The following is a 16,191-nucleotide window of genomic DNA, read 5'->3' as shown; positions in this document are numbered from 1 at the left end:
AATAAAACCCTTATCCGCACCCCTATAGTGCATAGGGCACTGTGTCATATAAACGCAGTGTTATCTTGATCGTTTACACATGAAGGAAAGGTGATCAGCCCTCCAATTCAGGTACCAGTCCAGGGTAATATTGAATAAATATTAAAGAAAAAAAAAATCACATATTATTTTACCCCTTCATATCACTTATTATTTATTTTACCCCCCTTGGGAATTGAACCCGGGACCTCCAGAACGGTAGCCGAGCGTGCTGACCATTACACTACGGAGGTGGAGTGTTATTTTACCATACCATAAAGTTAACAATGCTAATATATAAAATAAACATTACTATGCCCATATTATTTTTTTTTATATTATTTTTTTATTAGTATTTGGACACACTCAAAATGTTACTATGCCCAAATGTTATTTCTGGTACAAATAATTGATTTACCTAATCGATGAGACCAAGTTAGATCTCACTCGTTAAGGCAATTAATTAATCGTCAATACGTAGTATCATGTATCGGTGAGGAGTGAGATAAGATACGAGCGAGGGTGATTCATATCCAGGGCGGAATTCCACGGAATATTTCCCCCAGGGCCGGACGAGCGCGTGAAAACGCCAAATGAAATCAACAGGGGGCCGATAAGTGAAGGGCTCTCCTAGCCCGCTACTGGAAAATCATTATTTTTACAGGGATAAAAGCAGTCCCTCTCCTCTCTTCTTTCTTCTGCAGCATAAACGTAGTTAGAAATACGGCGCGGAAATTTTCATGCTTCATAAGCTTCACAAAAACCGTTTGAAAAAATAAATCTTTTCCTATGTTAATTTTTATTATTATTAAGGAATTACCTGCAAAGCTTCTACGTTTAGAGGTTGGTCGAGATTTGTCTGCAGGTGGCATATACCTATGGTAGTAGTAAGGATATGGGAGCTTAATGTGAAAAATACAACACAAAAACCCAGACCAATTAAAAGTAAATCTATCCTGAATTTAGTTTGTTATTGGTGGGAATTGAACCTGCGAGGCCAGTATCGCAGTCGAGCGTCTATCCAACCACGCCACGGCGCCTGCGATGTGATACAGCATACATCACGCTAACATTTCAAACGATTACAACAACAATACGGCTGTCCAAACTCGAAACACAGTCAGGGATTTTTTTCGTAATACGTTTTTTTTTATTTTTTGGACTAAGTAGATTCTACTTAGTCCAAAAATGCAAAAAAACGTACTACAAAAAATGTCCCTTACCGTGTTTTAAGTTTGGACAGCCGAATAGATAGAGTGATCTACCGGCTCGCAGCCAGTGCCCTAAATTTGAAGAACGTGCCTTTGCTTTTGGGGGTCTGATGGCATGGAGTAGTCTTCCACCAGCAGTTAGAAATTGTTAGATTGAGTTGATGACAGAAGAATTTTTATTCTTTTTTTATAAAAAAAATGCAAATTCTTCCCTAAAACATTTACTTATTTTTTCCGCTTACTTTAATAACATATTTTGCAGATCAATAAAATGATTTACGTGGTAAATTTGTATTTAACGAGAATGTATACTCCTTGAAAAATTATCCTTTATAACTATGTAGGAGATTTGTTTTAATACAAACCCTTCCTAAGCATCACATAAAATGTTACTAAATATTTTGAAAGGAATATATAAAACGCAGAGTGTCTATCCTAACAAGTAAAGTTGAAGACATGTATGTATGTATATTCGTGTGTGCTTATTTAGTTAGATAAATTTAATTAACTAACGATGTGCCCGTATCAAAAACGGTCGACCCGTGTAACCGTATTTACTAAAATTTGAAGGTGCCTGCATAATAATTATACGGTTCGTAATATCATTTACGTAACTATTATCACTTTTACATTTAATTTGGAAGCATGGGCATTTAGAGGGCTTACGACGTCATAGTTGGTTTAGTGATCGAACTAATTGATCACACTCTATATCTATTAGTTCCAAAATTCTTATAAGTGTGATGAGTGTGGTTGTCAATCATGCGTAGAATTGGTGAATGTTACACGTGTGTAAAGTAATCACTTAACCATGCCTATGACGCTGTAAACCCTGTAAATGCTCAAATTTCCATATTCTTCTTCATCTTTGCTGAGAATTCAAAAAAAATCCCCATAATCCTGATATGTGAACAAGTATTTGGACACACTCAAAATGTTGTAAAATCAACTCGATTATTACTAAGTTACAAATGATTTTGAAGCCATGAATACAATTTGTCGTCCTCACACACCCCCTAGACTGTATTCTGAAAATGACTACGCAAGGCAGAGGCGAGTGGGACGTCTGTCCTGTCATTTTTCACATTTGTTACAATATATTTACATGGAAGTGTTAATATTTGCTACTTTTTTTGTTTAAGAAATAAACAAAAACAAAGACTTACAGTAGTTTATTTCAGAAATCTGGAACATACCTGAAAACAAAAGAAATAAAAATGATTAGACATTTATAAACGCAAGTGATAAAATCTAATACGAAGGCGGTTCTGTAATGTTTGACGTCTAGGGCAAAATAATATTTTTATGCTTTATATTCACTCCTGTAAAGTGAAAAAAACAAGGTGTTAAAGATATAATTATTATAACATGAATAATATACGTGCTAAGGAGAACTCGACTGTCCAAACTTAAAACACAGTAAGGGACAAATTTTTTTATAGTAGGTTTTTTTTTGCATTTTTGGACTAAGTAGAATCTACTTAGTCCAAAAATGTAAAAAACCTACTACAAAAAAATGTCCCTTACTGTGTTTTAAGTTTGGACAGCCGAACTGCGCGGGTTAGCAGATTTTGAACGCGAAATAGTTACGAATATCTCTGTACGTAACGTGTGGGAATGGGAATTAGTCGGCAAGAAGACGCTTTCGGAAGTAACAGGCTTGCAGAACCAACAAAGGAGAAATATGTCACCGGCACACCTACAGTCGGCAAACAGCAGGCTCGGGGGGCGCCCATACCCCGAGCAGACCAGCCGAGAGGAGGGCCCCACAACACATTCCGAATGGAGTATTTGTCAAACAAACCAATTGTTCGCGCGATTCGACGAGAATGAATCGTGCCTGTCATAGTGGATATGAGCCACTTTCGGGGTGGCTATATTTACGGGCGCCTTGCGGGTCGGAGGGTTGAACAAAACAAGCAAGTAAACATAAATCGTCACCAGCTGAATAGGTGAGGGTGGGCGGTGGGCTACCGAAGCAAGGGGGGTCACCCTGTCGTCCGGGGGACATGCACTTCAGTCCTGAAAATGCACTGGAAACAAAACAAATACAAAACGATAATCAAATCTGTAAATGCCCAGACCTCCATATTCTTCTTCGTCAATGTTAAAAATAATGTCAAAAATAATATATTTAACCCTTCACTGCATGACTTTTTTTTGCATGACTGCATTAACAGTTCGTCTTCGAGAGACAAGGAAGTTATTATTTTGGCGTTCATAGCGCGTCTTTTGGCTAAATTATGAACTATATACGTGAGTTATGAATGTTTCTAATCAGTAACAACAAAGAATGGTTGCTTTTATTTTTAAAGCACGTTTTAACACTAACTTTTGGGTATGTAACAAATTTGATACACTATGCAGTGAAGGGTTAAGTTTTGTACTGACATTTCTTGGTGGAACTGCATTTTATATAATAAAATAACAACCTTGTAATTTTATCCACATTAATTTTATTTGACCAGCTACCGGTTTTCATCGTAACCGACTAGCAAAAGACACCAGTCTGATGATGTCGGTTACGACGAAACCCGGTTGCTGGTCAAATAAAATTCATGTGGAAAAAAATACATAGTTGTTATTTTGTTATATAAAAAATAATGTAAAAAAAACTCCTTATCGGAGATAATCCAGATTTGTGAACAAGTATTTAAACACAATCAAACTGTTGTTAAAAAATTAACTGGTCAAATTTTAAACTTAGATAAAAATTGAAAATGATGTTTTCAAGCGTATCTCAAATATGTGAATATAATCCTGGATTCAGACCTTACATGCAAATGAAAGAGTTTCTGATTGATAAAAAAACTTTCCTCATTCCACCGTAGATGTCTCTAGTGAACTCTTGCATTCTGAGTTTCGAGTTTGATCGATATATCTAGGGGTTCCGAAAATTGAGCAGTGTGGTAGTCAATCATGGGTAAAATTGGCGAATGTTACACTATGTAAAGTGAACACTTAACCAAGCCTGTGGCGGTCGCAGGTCCTGTAAATGCCCAGAGTTCGATATTCTTCTTCATCTATGTTGAGATGTCAAAAATGGATATTCAAATGCCCCAAAAGTCAAGTGATTAAAACCTCATCCTTCTCTCACAGCTGTCACGACCGGTATATAAGAATATTATAAAACCCAACATTTTGTATATTCTATCTACGTCAGAGAACGGCTACAGAGTTGTCAGAAACAGAGAGAGAAAAATTTAAAAAGTCGGGTCACGTTTGGGAAACTCCTTACGGATAGTATTTACAATATAAATCTTTTAATCCAAATTACGAATATCGAATAAGTATCGCTATAATATTCTTCTTCTGCCTTTGTGCTCATCCATAGGGCACTCCACCATTCGGTGGATCGATGCGATGTTTGATTGATTGTTAATGTACTGCAGGTGCCAATCAAAGGATTAATAAAAAATATAAACATAAAAATTAAACATTTTCATAGTTTAATCGCTTTAAGAACAGAATACCACACCAAATTCGTTAACCACTACACTATAAATACGATTTATTTTATATTGCAAATATAGGTAACGAATCCAGCCTATGATGGTCGTTAGCTTTGTAAATGCCCGGAATTCCATATTCTTCTTCATCTATGTTGAGATGTCACAAAAAAATCCGCATCATTTTCGAACATTACTACTGCTACTTTCACTACTGCTATCATCACGCCGTTTCCCCGCAGGGGTAGGCAAAGAGGATGGAACGCCACACTCTTCTGTCCTGACATACACTCCTCGCTTTCTTCACATCTATACATCTAGTCATAAGATTTTCAAACACAGTATATTGTATTTTAAGAAATAGTGGTATTTACTAAGTACCTAACACATAAATTAAAAAAAAAAAAAACTAGGGTTGGAGATAGCGGATCACTTAGCATAGGAACGATTGGATTCGTGGAGCGTTCAGTCGCAGCCACATTAGCGGAGGATAGCTTCCTGGTTGGGCGATATGATTGATGGTCAAATGGCGAATGGCGAATAGCGAATGGCGAATGGCGAATGGCGAATGGCGAGCACCCCGGAGACGGAAGGCCTTCAGCAGGAGATGGCCGGATTGTACGGGCCGGTCGGCAGTAGCTGATGTATAGCCTACATATATGTATGGTATACCGCGCGACTAACGGTCGGGTTTTCTTATAGAAGCTCATCTAACCGAAAACCCATATAATTCAGCTCGCTTCATAGTAAAAATGTGCGAAAAAATATGTTTCCTTAAAGGCTCAATAATCAACAGCGCCAACTTAATTTTCTTTAAACTCAAGTAACTTTTAACGTAATTGAATTTTTTTTTTCTTAAAACGCTTTTTGTGTATTGAAAAAATAAGTTTCTCTTCGAAATAAATATATGATTTTGAAAAAAAAATTCATCAAATCAAAAAGAAAAAAAAATCTAATAACTTGATAATACCAAATTTTCCTCAGTCTTCCTATGCTTCTATTTCCAACTACATTCGCTTCATCAATTTGTTTCCAATCATTGATATTTCTCAGAAATGCGATACGATAATCTACATATTTAAGCGGACGATAAATTAACGTTTTTTTTTTAAATGAAAACTATATTTTCTGCATGGAAAGACAACCATATTTCTAGTGGTGAAGAAAAACCAAATCTCGTTCAAAGAGAACAAACATATTCTTAGTGCTGTGAGAAAACCATGTTTCTTGTGCTCGAGGAAATACAAAAATGGTGGAATGAAAATCCAACATTTATTCAAAATGGGACACGAGTATATTTCTGAAAAATTGTGTAAAAAAAGTTCTCACTAAAGTTTTCAAACAATAATTTACAATGGGACGTGATATTAATGAGTTTTGCGTATTGTGGGTTTAAATTCTGAATTTTACCAATATATCATTGTCCGTTGCAAAGCAATAAAACGTACACAATTGTATAAAGTGAATATCGGTAGAGTTAACTTTTTAATGTGGTAATAATAAGATTATATTTATTTAAATGATTATTTATCGTGCATTGGAAAAAAGGAAAAAGTTTCATTAATTGATTCTGCAGTCACATAGTGGTAATAACTATCCATTTTTAATTTAAGTTTTACTTGGTAAATACAACTATTTCTAAAAATTACTAATACGAAGATTCATAAACTGCTGCATTTTGAAATAACAGATATTCATACAAAATGACAATATGACAATAACTAAAGCCTCTTTCCTATAATCAATGTTTACACTGGTAAAAAAATTAAATAAGAAACAGTTCCTACCTTCTCTTCATACTTCAACGTCCCAAGGACACAACTCTAAAAATTTAGACTAACCTTCACATACTGTATTTGAAAATGATGCGGAATGCATCGAAACACGTGTCACGATAGATTTTAAGAAATAGTGCTATTAACCAAGTGAAACTCAAATTAAATAAATGAAAAAAGTTTTAAAAATAAGAAGATATCGTATTTGTACACTATATCAGAAAAATATCTGTAATAGATGGAGTTCGCAATCGTGAAAACTTCGAGTGGAAAAGGTCTCGCAAAAATTCGGCTGATTCAGCACACGGGTACGTAATATAATATTCCCAACAAGGTATGGGATAAGTTTAGTTAGAAAAACAGTACCCTCTCAGTGAGGAGAATTGTGCTTCATTGCTGTGAACGTCCATAAATTCGGCAGGGAAAAAGTGGCCAAGGAAGAAAGTTGGGAAATTGCTATGTTCGAGCAATTAACTCGGTCATGTAAGCTCCCAAAATACGCCTACTGGAAAGAAATTACGAACTCGCTACGAAATTGGAGTGCGGGGAGTATCTATATTGAAGTAAAACATGAATAATGGAGGCATTAAGGGGCGACTTTCTCTCGTCCTAACACTGTTGACATTTACAGCGCCGGGCAAGTTATTAAAAATAAAAGCCTCTACGGATAAGGGAACCGGGACCTTCGGAATACCGCAGCCCCTTTATGGCTCTTACAAGAAACATTATATCGCAGAGTAACACGGAAGTTCCCTCGCTGCATAATACCACTATCCACCACGCACTTCTCTCTCACTCGGCACTCTGTATCTACTCTACACAAACACACGAACGAACCCCGAGATGAAATGGCACACATTACTGACATTTCTTCATACGTAGCGAAACGGCAGAAAAGCAAAATTCGACATGTAAAGACAAAAATACCTTTGAATGTTTTTCGCAGATACTTTGTGACACATTTTATGAATGCAAAATATACAAGAACTTTAATTTTTACTACTTTTAATTGATACTTTTCGATACTTGTCATCTTAAGAAATAAACATGTTCTTCGTGTATACGTTTATCTCTGAATATGACAAGGTTCTTGTAGAAACCGGTTGGAGAAAAGTACCAATAAAAAAGTGGTTAAAAACAATTTACTAGTTTTATTTTATAAAATTTACAAAATAAATACCCTATACGTAATGGAGACGAATAATGATACTCGCACATAAAAACATACTATACATGTACATGTGTATCCTAAAAGATGACAAGGCTATTGTAGAAACCGGTTGGAGAAAACTACCAACAAAAAAGTGGTTAAAAACAAAGTTCTAGTTTTATTTTTATAAAGATTACAAAAATACACTTTACAAAAAGAAGACAAATAATGATACACTAGCACATAAAAACACACTCTACATGTACATGTTTATCCCTAAAGATGACAAGTTTCTTGTCATAATCGGTTGGAAAAAAACTCCCATAAAAAGAGTGGTTAAAAACAAAGTTCATGTTTTATTTTTAAAAAATTACAAAAATACCCATTATGAAATGAAGACAAATAATGTAACTCGCACATAAAACATACTCTACATGTTTATTCTAGAAATCTAGAAGACGACAAGGTTCTTGTCGTAACCATAAAAAGAGTGGTTAAAAACAAAGTTCATGTTTTATTTTATAAAATTTACAAAAATACCCATAATGAAATGAAGACAAATAATGTAACTCGCACATAAAACATACTCTACATGTTTATTCTAGAAATCTAGAACACGACAAGGTTCTTGTCGTAACCGCTTTGAGAAAAGTACCAATAAAAAAGTGGTTAAAAACAAAGCTCAAGTTTTATTTTATAAAATTTACAAAAATACCCTTTACAAAATGGAGACAAATAATGAAACACATGAAATACTGATTCGTTCATTACAAGGGGTGCAAACGAGATGTGCGCAATTAGCAAATTCACTGTATTTTTCTTCAACCTTCCTTACTAGTAAATGTCCCGGGGCGCTTTTAACAAGGCAAACTAATTCAAAGGAATTAATTCTCGCCTGAATAAATATTGTACGCATTCAGTCTATTGAATCCCTCCTACCTTATATCACTTTCCCGAAAGCGCTTTTGTAAACCGTCGCTGTATTTCTAAGCTAAAATTGTGTTTTTGTAATATGAGATTGTATAAAAACATGTATGTTCAACGCAAATTATATTGACAGGATTTGGATTCGTGGAGGGTTAATTAATCACATTTTCCAGAATTAAACGGAAAAGTAAATTTACTTTCTCAGATCTACCATATGTACGTCGAATACTTGAATATTTATTTATAATTAGGTATAATATAAATAAAACTAGTTGTATATAATTTATTATTGTAACCCTTATCCGCACCCAATGGTGCATAGGGCACTGCATCGAATTGACGCAGTGTTATCTTGATCATTACTTACATGAAGGCAAGGTGATCACTCTTGCGCTTCAGGAACCAGTCCAGGGTTATATTAAATAAATATTAGAGTGTAAAATCACTAATATTTATTTTCACCCCCCCCCCCCTAGGAATCGAACCCGGGACCTCCAGCACGGTAGCAAAACACGCTGACCATTACACCACAGAGGCGGACATAATAATTTATAATTAGGTATATTATTATAAATATACTTAAAGATATCTATATCCGAAATGATAAGCCGCTTCATAAGCAGTTTATTGGGACGTTTTTTGTATTTTTTTTTATATTTCTCATATATAATAAAGAAGGAAAAAACAGGATAAGAAGAAAATGTGTTTAAAGAGCTGCTCGTTAAAATATCAGCTAGAGAGAGTAAATAATAACGTTTTCAAAAACAGAAGTAGACAAGAAATAGCGACAGATGCCGTGGCGTAGTTGGGTAGACGCTCGACTGCGAAACTGGCGTCGCGGGTTCGATTCCCGCCAATTGCAAAATAAATTCAAGAAAGATTATTTTCAATTGGTCTGGGTGTTTGTGATGTACTTTTCACATTAAACTTGCCTATCCTTACTATCCTACCTGCAGACAATCGTCTAAAATAGACGCTTTGCGGGTTATTCCTTTAAAAAAACATAGACTCATCTCAGCTGTCCAAACTTAAAACACAGTAAAAGACATTTTTTTGTAGTATGTTTTTTTTGCATTTTTGGACTAAGTAGAATATACTTAGTCTAAAAATGCAAAAAAAAAAACCTACAACAAAAAAAATGTCCCTTACTGTGTTTTGCGTTTGGACAGCCGATCTGTTCTGTATGTACACATATTTCGTTACCGTAGTACCAGGAGCCCAGAACGAACAGGGGCGTTTCTTGGATTTTTTATTTATATAATAAAGAAGAAAAAAGTGTGTCAAAAGAGAAGAGCCTATTAAAAATATCACCTTGATAGAGTAAACAAGAACGTTTGCAAACACAGAATTATGTAGGTAATTGCAATCATTCGCTAGACTCATCTGTCCCTTATATCTCGTCACCGTAGTACCAGGAGCACATAACAAGGAGGGGCGTTTCTTGGATTATTAACAAGCCGCTAGGTAACCCCTACGGGCCATTAGGCAGCCCGGTGCGCGGAGGCCGTCACGGGCCATTGGGCCCCATCGCTGCCCGAGTCAGGATCCAACATCAATACTAACCTTTGAGCCGGAGTCGTTCATTTACTCTTCCGATCCGAAGCCGTTTCGCCTATTCGGTGAATTCGAAACTCCCATAACAACTATTCATGTTCTTGTAGCGGTTAGCCTTAAGCCGCTTGTGCACTACACGGAATTTTACCGTCCGGCAGTCCGGTTTTTAAAAATGAATGCGATCTTTATCACTAGCGAGATTTATTTATTAAGCGAAAGACATCTTTATAAAATTAATAGACTTTGTTTTCACCACTTTTTTAAATTTAAAATAAACCCTGATGATGACAATTTATTGTTGAAACCGGTAGGTTGAATTGTATGAATAAAAAAAAAGTGAAAACAAAGTCTATTAATTTTATAAAGATATTATAAAATGTACCACAAAGTATCTGCGGAAAATATTCAAGAAGCGACTACGACAGTTTAGGGTGATCGAATTTACGCGCAACGTGTTCACGCACCAATCAAGAGCACCGATCCGAAGAAAGATGAACAAAATCACAAGCCGATCCAAGCCAATCATCCGTTTTATATGCTAACTGACGTGCCGGACGTGTAATTCCGTGTAGTGCGTTTTTTTTTTTCAAATAAAAGCGACTACGACAGTTTAGCGTGATTGAATTTACGCGCGCCGTGATCACGCATCGATCGAGCGCGCCAATCCGAAGAAAGACGGCCAAAAGCACAAGGCTAATCCAAGCCAATCATCCGTTTTATCATGCTAACCGGACTGCCGGACAGTAAAATTCCGTATAGTGCACAATCGCCCTTAATTTCAGAAGCATAAGGAGATACCAGTTAAGAAATGGCTCATATATCATCTTACGTACGAATTAATGACCAGAAGAAAACACATTTAAACTTCAATAGTGAAGTAACCATTTGACAAAAAATACATTGGCAAATATTTGTAAGGGCTTGCCAATAATACGGAAGGTTGATAAAGCTAACAAAAATCATAAAAGAAGCATTAACTTTCATTTATTGAATTAAATAACCCACAATATCAGAACACTTAAAAAAAACTGTCATACGAATATTTTTTTTTTTTAAACTTCATGTACAGAAAAGAAACACATACCTTGCGGGGCTATTGCTAAAAAGTAATATCTTCAAACTAACCAAAAATAGACTAGTGATATTAGTCAAAACGTGTGATACCTTATATAGCTGTTTGCAATCAGAGGGTAGATAGTGCTTGAACATAAAAAAAAAACAAAAATTACAAATAACTGTTGCATTAATCAAGCAACTACTTTAAATTTATTAAATACTTTTGATAATAACAAATCGATGATAAAGAAGGCAAAAAAATGAATTTATTAATTTTTATTTTTATTTATTACTTAACTTTAATTTTTTTTTACTACATAAACATTGAGTTTTTTTAACTCTTACCACTCTGTAGGCCAGACATTCTGGCCCGTATGATTCTAGTAGGCAGTTCCGTGGGCCACAATGTCTGGCCCGGCGCAGGTATAACTTTAATCACTGATTTCTCTATCACCCAAGAATATTCTACCAAAAAATATTTCAGATAAGTACAGATAATCTTAATTAACATGGTCACACGAATTGCCAGACAGAGTGTCTCAAAATTAGGGAATCAAAATATTTATTTTAATGGCAGAAAAACGTCGCATTTTTTTTATCAGAGTAGCTGATCAGTTATGAGAAAAAATGGTCAGAGTGGAAAAGGTTAACGTAATAAACACACAAAATATTTATAACGATTAAACTTATTTAGTTTTATGAATTTAAGTGAAAGAAACATATCGTATTGTACTGAATACTTGAGCTATTCTGAGGGTACGGTTAGCAAGTTATCCCTAATTGAGGAAAGTTAACTGGTTAAGTCCAAAGTACAAGTACTGCGGATAAGATAGAATATCTTGTATCCTTTGCAGAACAGCACTAATTCACTATCTCCAGAGATATACAACGCTATATTCCGCAATATCTACTAACTACTAACCCTGGGTCCTTTTACGTTGTCTGTACTACTACCGACTACAACCTACTATCGACTAACTGGCAAGATTATAGGCGTTACATTAAATTAATATTCTTATTATTTTCACGTTCATAATAATATCTTTGCATTCAAACCCCTATATTAATTAAATGATACATGTTCACCCAAAAAACATATTTTTATTTTTCTATGTTTTTAGCAGTGTCAATTGCATTTTATAAATTAAAAAAACTAACTTATCATCACGCCGTTTTCCCGAACAGAGAATATAACACCATACCAATATGTCTTTGCAAAGAATCTTCGCTTCTTTTACATTCACACGTCTTGAAAATTGAGAAGTGTGGTTGTATTTTTAAATGGATATACCCGCAAACCCTCTATTTTAGAAACTTGTCTGCAGTTAGGGTAGTTTGGAAAGGGAAGGTATTTATGAAAAATATAAAACAAACTCCCATACCAATCTAATTCAAAATAAATCTTTCTTGCATTTATTTTGCACTTGACCGGAACCGAACCCGCGATGCCAGTTTCACAGCCGAGCGTCTACCCAACTACGTCACGGCGCCTGTCATAAAATTAATGATATATGCAGGAGTTCCAAAAATAAATTGTGCTATTGTCAATCATGGGTAGAATGGTGGATGTTGCACGTGTATAGTGATCACTAAACCATACCTGGTAAATATTCTTCTTCATCTATGTAAAAAAAAAAAAAAAATGTGTCCATATAAGATGGCTGTTGACCCTCCGCCCATGGAATTGGTTATATTATACTATGTACATACTTTTGGCATGAAAGTAACTCACAACATTTTGAGTGTGTCCAAATACTTGTTCACAAAATCAGGATTATCTCCAATTACAGGAGTTATTTTTATATTATTTTTTGACATCTCATCAAAGATGAAGAAGAAATTGCTTGAGATAATCCAGATTTTGTGAACAAGTATTTGGACACACTCAAAATGTTGTAAATAAATTATCTGGTCAAATTATATGCTTAAATAATAAAAATTAAAATGATATTTTCTGGCGTTTCTCATGTATGTGATTGTAATACAGGATTCGGACCTCACATACTGATATACTGGGGTTCGTGGATGCAGATGCGCAATACAATGTAACTATACAAGTTGTGTACATACTAGCCTCTCTGCATCAACTCCACTCCCACCTACCCGTGGTGAACCCTGTTAAACCTAGCAACCCAGGAAGAGATTGCGGTAACCAACCCCTTTGGAAGCCTGGGTAGGTGAGCAGACGGGAGACGGGGGTCTGGAGGGCTCACATCAATACTGAACTGGCGAGGAGCTCCCTGGATGGTCCCGGTGCAGGCCGTGTACCTAAGGATGGTGGCTGCCAGGAAACTGGACAGCCGGCATCCACAGCCCGAGTTAGCTGGGCTACTGCACTGATGGAGGGCAGCAGTACCCATCAGAACTGGAAGCGAGCGGAGGCAATGGATGCCAGAACGGTTGCCCAACAGATTACTCCAGGCGCAGCTGCAACAGCCTCAACGACTGGAGTACTGCGGTGCAGAAGGCAACGGGAAACCACTGCACTACTTTCCCAAGACAACCCAATGAAAGTAAGCAAACAAATAGGAAGGCCGTCGAGCGATCCGGTTGACACCCGGCGCCTCTGGGGGTCCGGGCCCCAAGGTGGGAAATCGGTGACCGGGCACATCAGTGTGACGCACCAGGCACCATGTGGGAAATGTGCGACTGGTGAAGCTAATTCCAACACAAGAATATCCGTGCGTAATACACACAGAGTTGGCACCTGGAATGTCAGAGGATTACGCCTGCCAGGAAAGACGGATATTCTAGAAAAAGAAATGACCAACCATAACATACACATATTAGGAGTCTCAGAAACACATTGGACCGAAAGTGGACACTTAACAACAGCAAACGGTAATACAATATACTTCTCAGGCAATGCAAATGCAACATTTAGTGGGGTAGCGGTAATTTTAACATCTCAGTTAAGTAAGTCTGTCATCGGATATAACCCCATTAATGACAGAATGATCCACATTAAACTGAACACTCAACCCTGCAAAATGAATATTGTACAAGTGTATGCACCGACTGCCGATGCTCCAGATGAAGTTATTGATCTTTTCTATTCTGCTCTCAAAGAAACGCTAGCTCAAATACCCAATAAAGAAATAACGATGGTTATTGGTGATCTCAATGCAAAAGTTGGATCAAACAGTTACCTCGAAGGTGCAGTTGGCCATTATGGAATTGGCACCCAAAATGATAGAGGTGAACGTTTGATCCAATTTGCTATTGAAGAAAAAATGATAATCATGAATACTTGGTTTAAACAGCACATCAGACGCCAATACACATGGATATCACCGGGTGATAGATGTCGCAACCAGATTGATTACATCATGATAAATAGCCGCTGGAGGTCATCAGTAAGTAGTGTTAAAACTTATCCTGGTGCAGATTGCGGCTCTGATCATAATCTGCTGATTGCACAAATCAGAGCCAAGTTCAAAATTATAAAAAGGGATAAGTTTAAAACTTTAAACCTCAATGAGCCAGCAATTAAATGTTTTGGCACAGATATCAGAAAACAAGACGCTGATTTCAACGTAAACTCCTCAGAAAATGTCGAACAGCGTTGGAACAGTCTCAAAGAGAAAATTGTCAAGATTGCAATGAAATATCAGGAGCCGAGAAATGAAAAGAGGAAATCTTGGATATCAGACCCCACATGGGATATGATATCAAAGCGAAAAGCGATGAGAGTAAAAGGAACCTCATCTGCAGAAGCGAGACAAGAATACTCGAGGCTCAATAAAGATATACAAAGACATTGCCGACGAGACAAAAATAAACAAATTTCGGATATCTGTGCTGAGATAGAAGATAAAGCGAATAGCGTCACTACAAAGGATCTTTTCCAAAAGGTTAAACTCTTAACCCGTGCCTTCAAACCTCAGACATGGGCAATAGAGGACCAAAATGGAAGCGTTCTGACGGACATTGACAGCGTCTTGGAGAGATGGCGAGGTTACTGCTCCGGACTATATGCCGAGACCTCAACAGCAGGAAGTCCTTCCTTTGAGAATCAAACCATGGAACCCGACATTTTGGAAGAAGAGATTCGAAATGCACTGAAAAAACTAAAATGCAACAAGTCCCCCGGCAATGACTGCATACAGGCCGAGCTTCTAAAAGAACTAGGGGATAAGGGCATAAAAACAGTGCTGGATCTCTGCAACCTCATATGGAGAACGGGAACATGGCCTCAGGAATGGGCTGAATCTGTTTTCATTCCTCTTCACAAAAAAGGCTCATCCAAAAAGTGTGAAAACTATAGGACAATAGCACTTATCTCTCACACCAGCAAGATAATGCTATATGTTCTAAAAGCACGATTACACAGTTACATTGGATGGCAAATACCAAAGGAACAAGCTGGTTTTGTGAAAGGAAGAGGAACAAGAGAGCAGATCCTCAACATCCGCCAAGTGATCGAAAAAAGCCGAGAGTTCCTGACGCCAACAGTTTTATGCTTTATCGATTACAAAAAAGCTTTCGACTGCGTGAAGTGGGAACATCTGTGGAAAGTACTCATGGAGATGGGAGTCCCATCCCATTTGATAAAACTCATCCATGGACTTTATGCCCAAAGTAAGGCAATCGTAAGAATCAATGGCATAAACACTGCAAGCTTCCCCACTGAGAAAGGTGTAAGACAGGGATGCATACTCTCCCCTGACCTGTTTAACATCTATGGGGAATACATCATGCGCAGGGCTCTCTACGAATGGAATGGAGGAGTGTCCATTGGTGGCGTAAAGCTGTCCAATATACGATATGCGGACGACACAACACTTCTGGCCAAAGACCCAAAAGAGATGGTAGATCTCCTTAAACGAGTAGAGATTGAGAGCAAGGCACTGGGACTAGAGATTAACCAAAGCAAGACCAAGATCATGATCATAGATCGATCTAAGAAGTTTGGTGATCTCGGGAACTCACTCGAAGGTTTAGAGATAATAAACGAGTTCCAGTTCCTTGGATCTCAAATCAGCAATGAAGGAACTTGTGAAGGAGAGATTAGACGTCGTATCGCCATCGCCAAAAGTGCCATGTCTAAG

At 36.9% G+C, this 16,191-nt stretch overlaps 1 protein-coding gene across 1 annotated transcript in view; it reads right to left on the bottom strand.

The window, feature by feature from the left end:
- Positions 1 to 13,500, bottom strand: part of LOC148300719 (uncharacterized) — a 244,564-nt gene extending 231,064 nt beyond the window's left edge. The window contains exon 1 of the mRNA XM_088274380.1: positions 13,298 to 13,500. Within this exon, the coding sequence (XP_088130506.1) occupies positions 13,298 to 13,500 (203 nt within the window). The remainder of the gene's footprint in view (positions 1 to 13,297) is intronic.
- Positions 13,501 to 16,191: the final 2,691 nt, after the last annotated feature.

This window comes from Brachycentrus maculatus, unplaced genomic scaffold, assembly GCF_059751285.1.
Source record: "Brachycentrus maculatus isolate JH-2025_06_01 unplaced genomic scaffold, ASM5975128v1 h1tg000660l, whole genome shotgun sequence".
NCBI classification, from domain to species: Eukaryota; Metazoa; Arthropoda; class Insecta; order Trichoptera; family Brachycentridae; genus Brachycentrus; species Brachycentrus maculatus.
The sequence above is the reverse complement of the archived record's forward strand: the minus strand, read 5'-3'. Positions and strand labels throughout refer to the sequence as shown.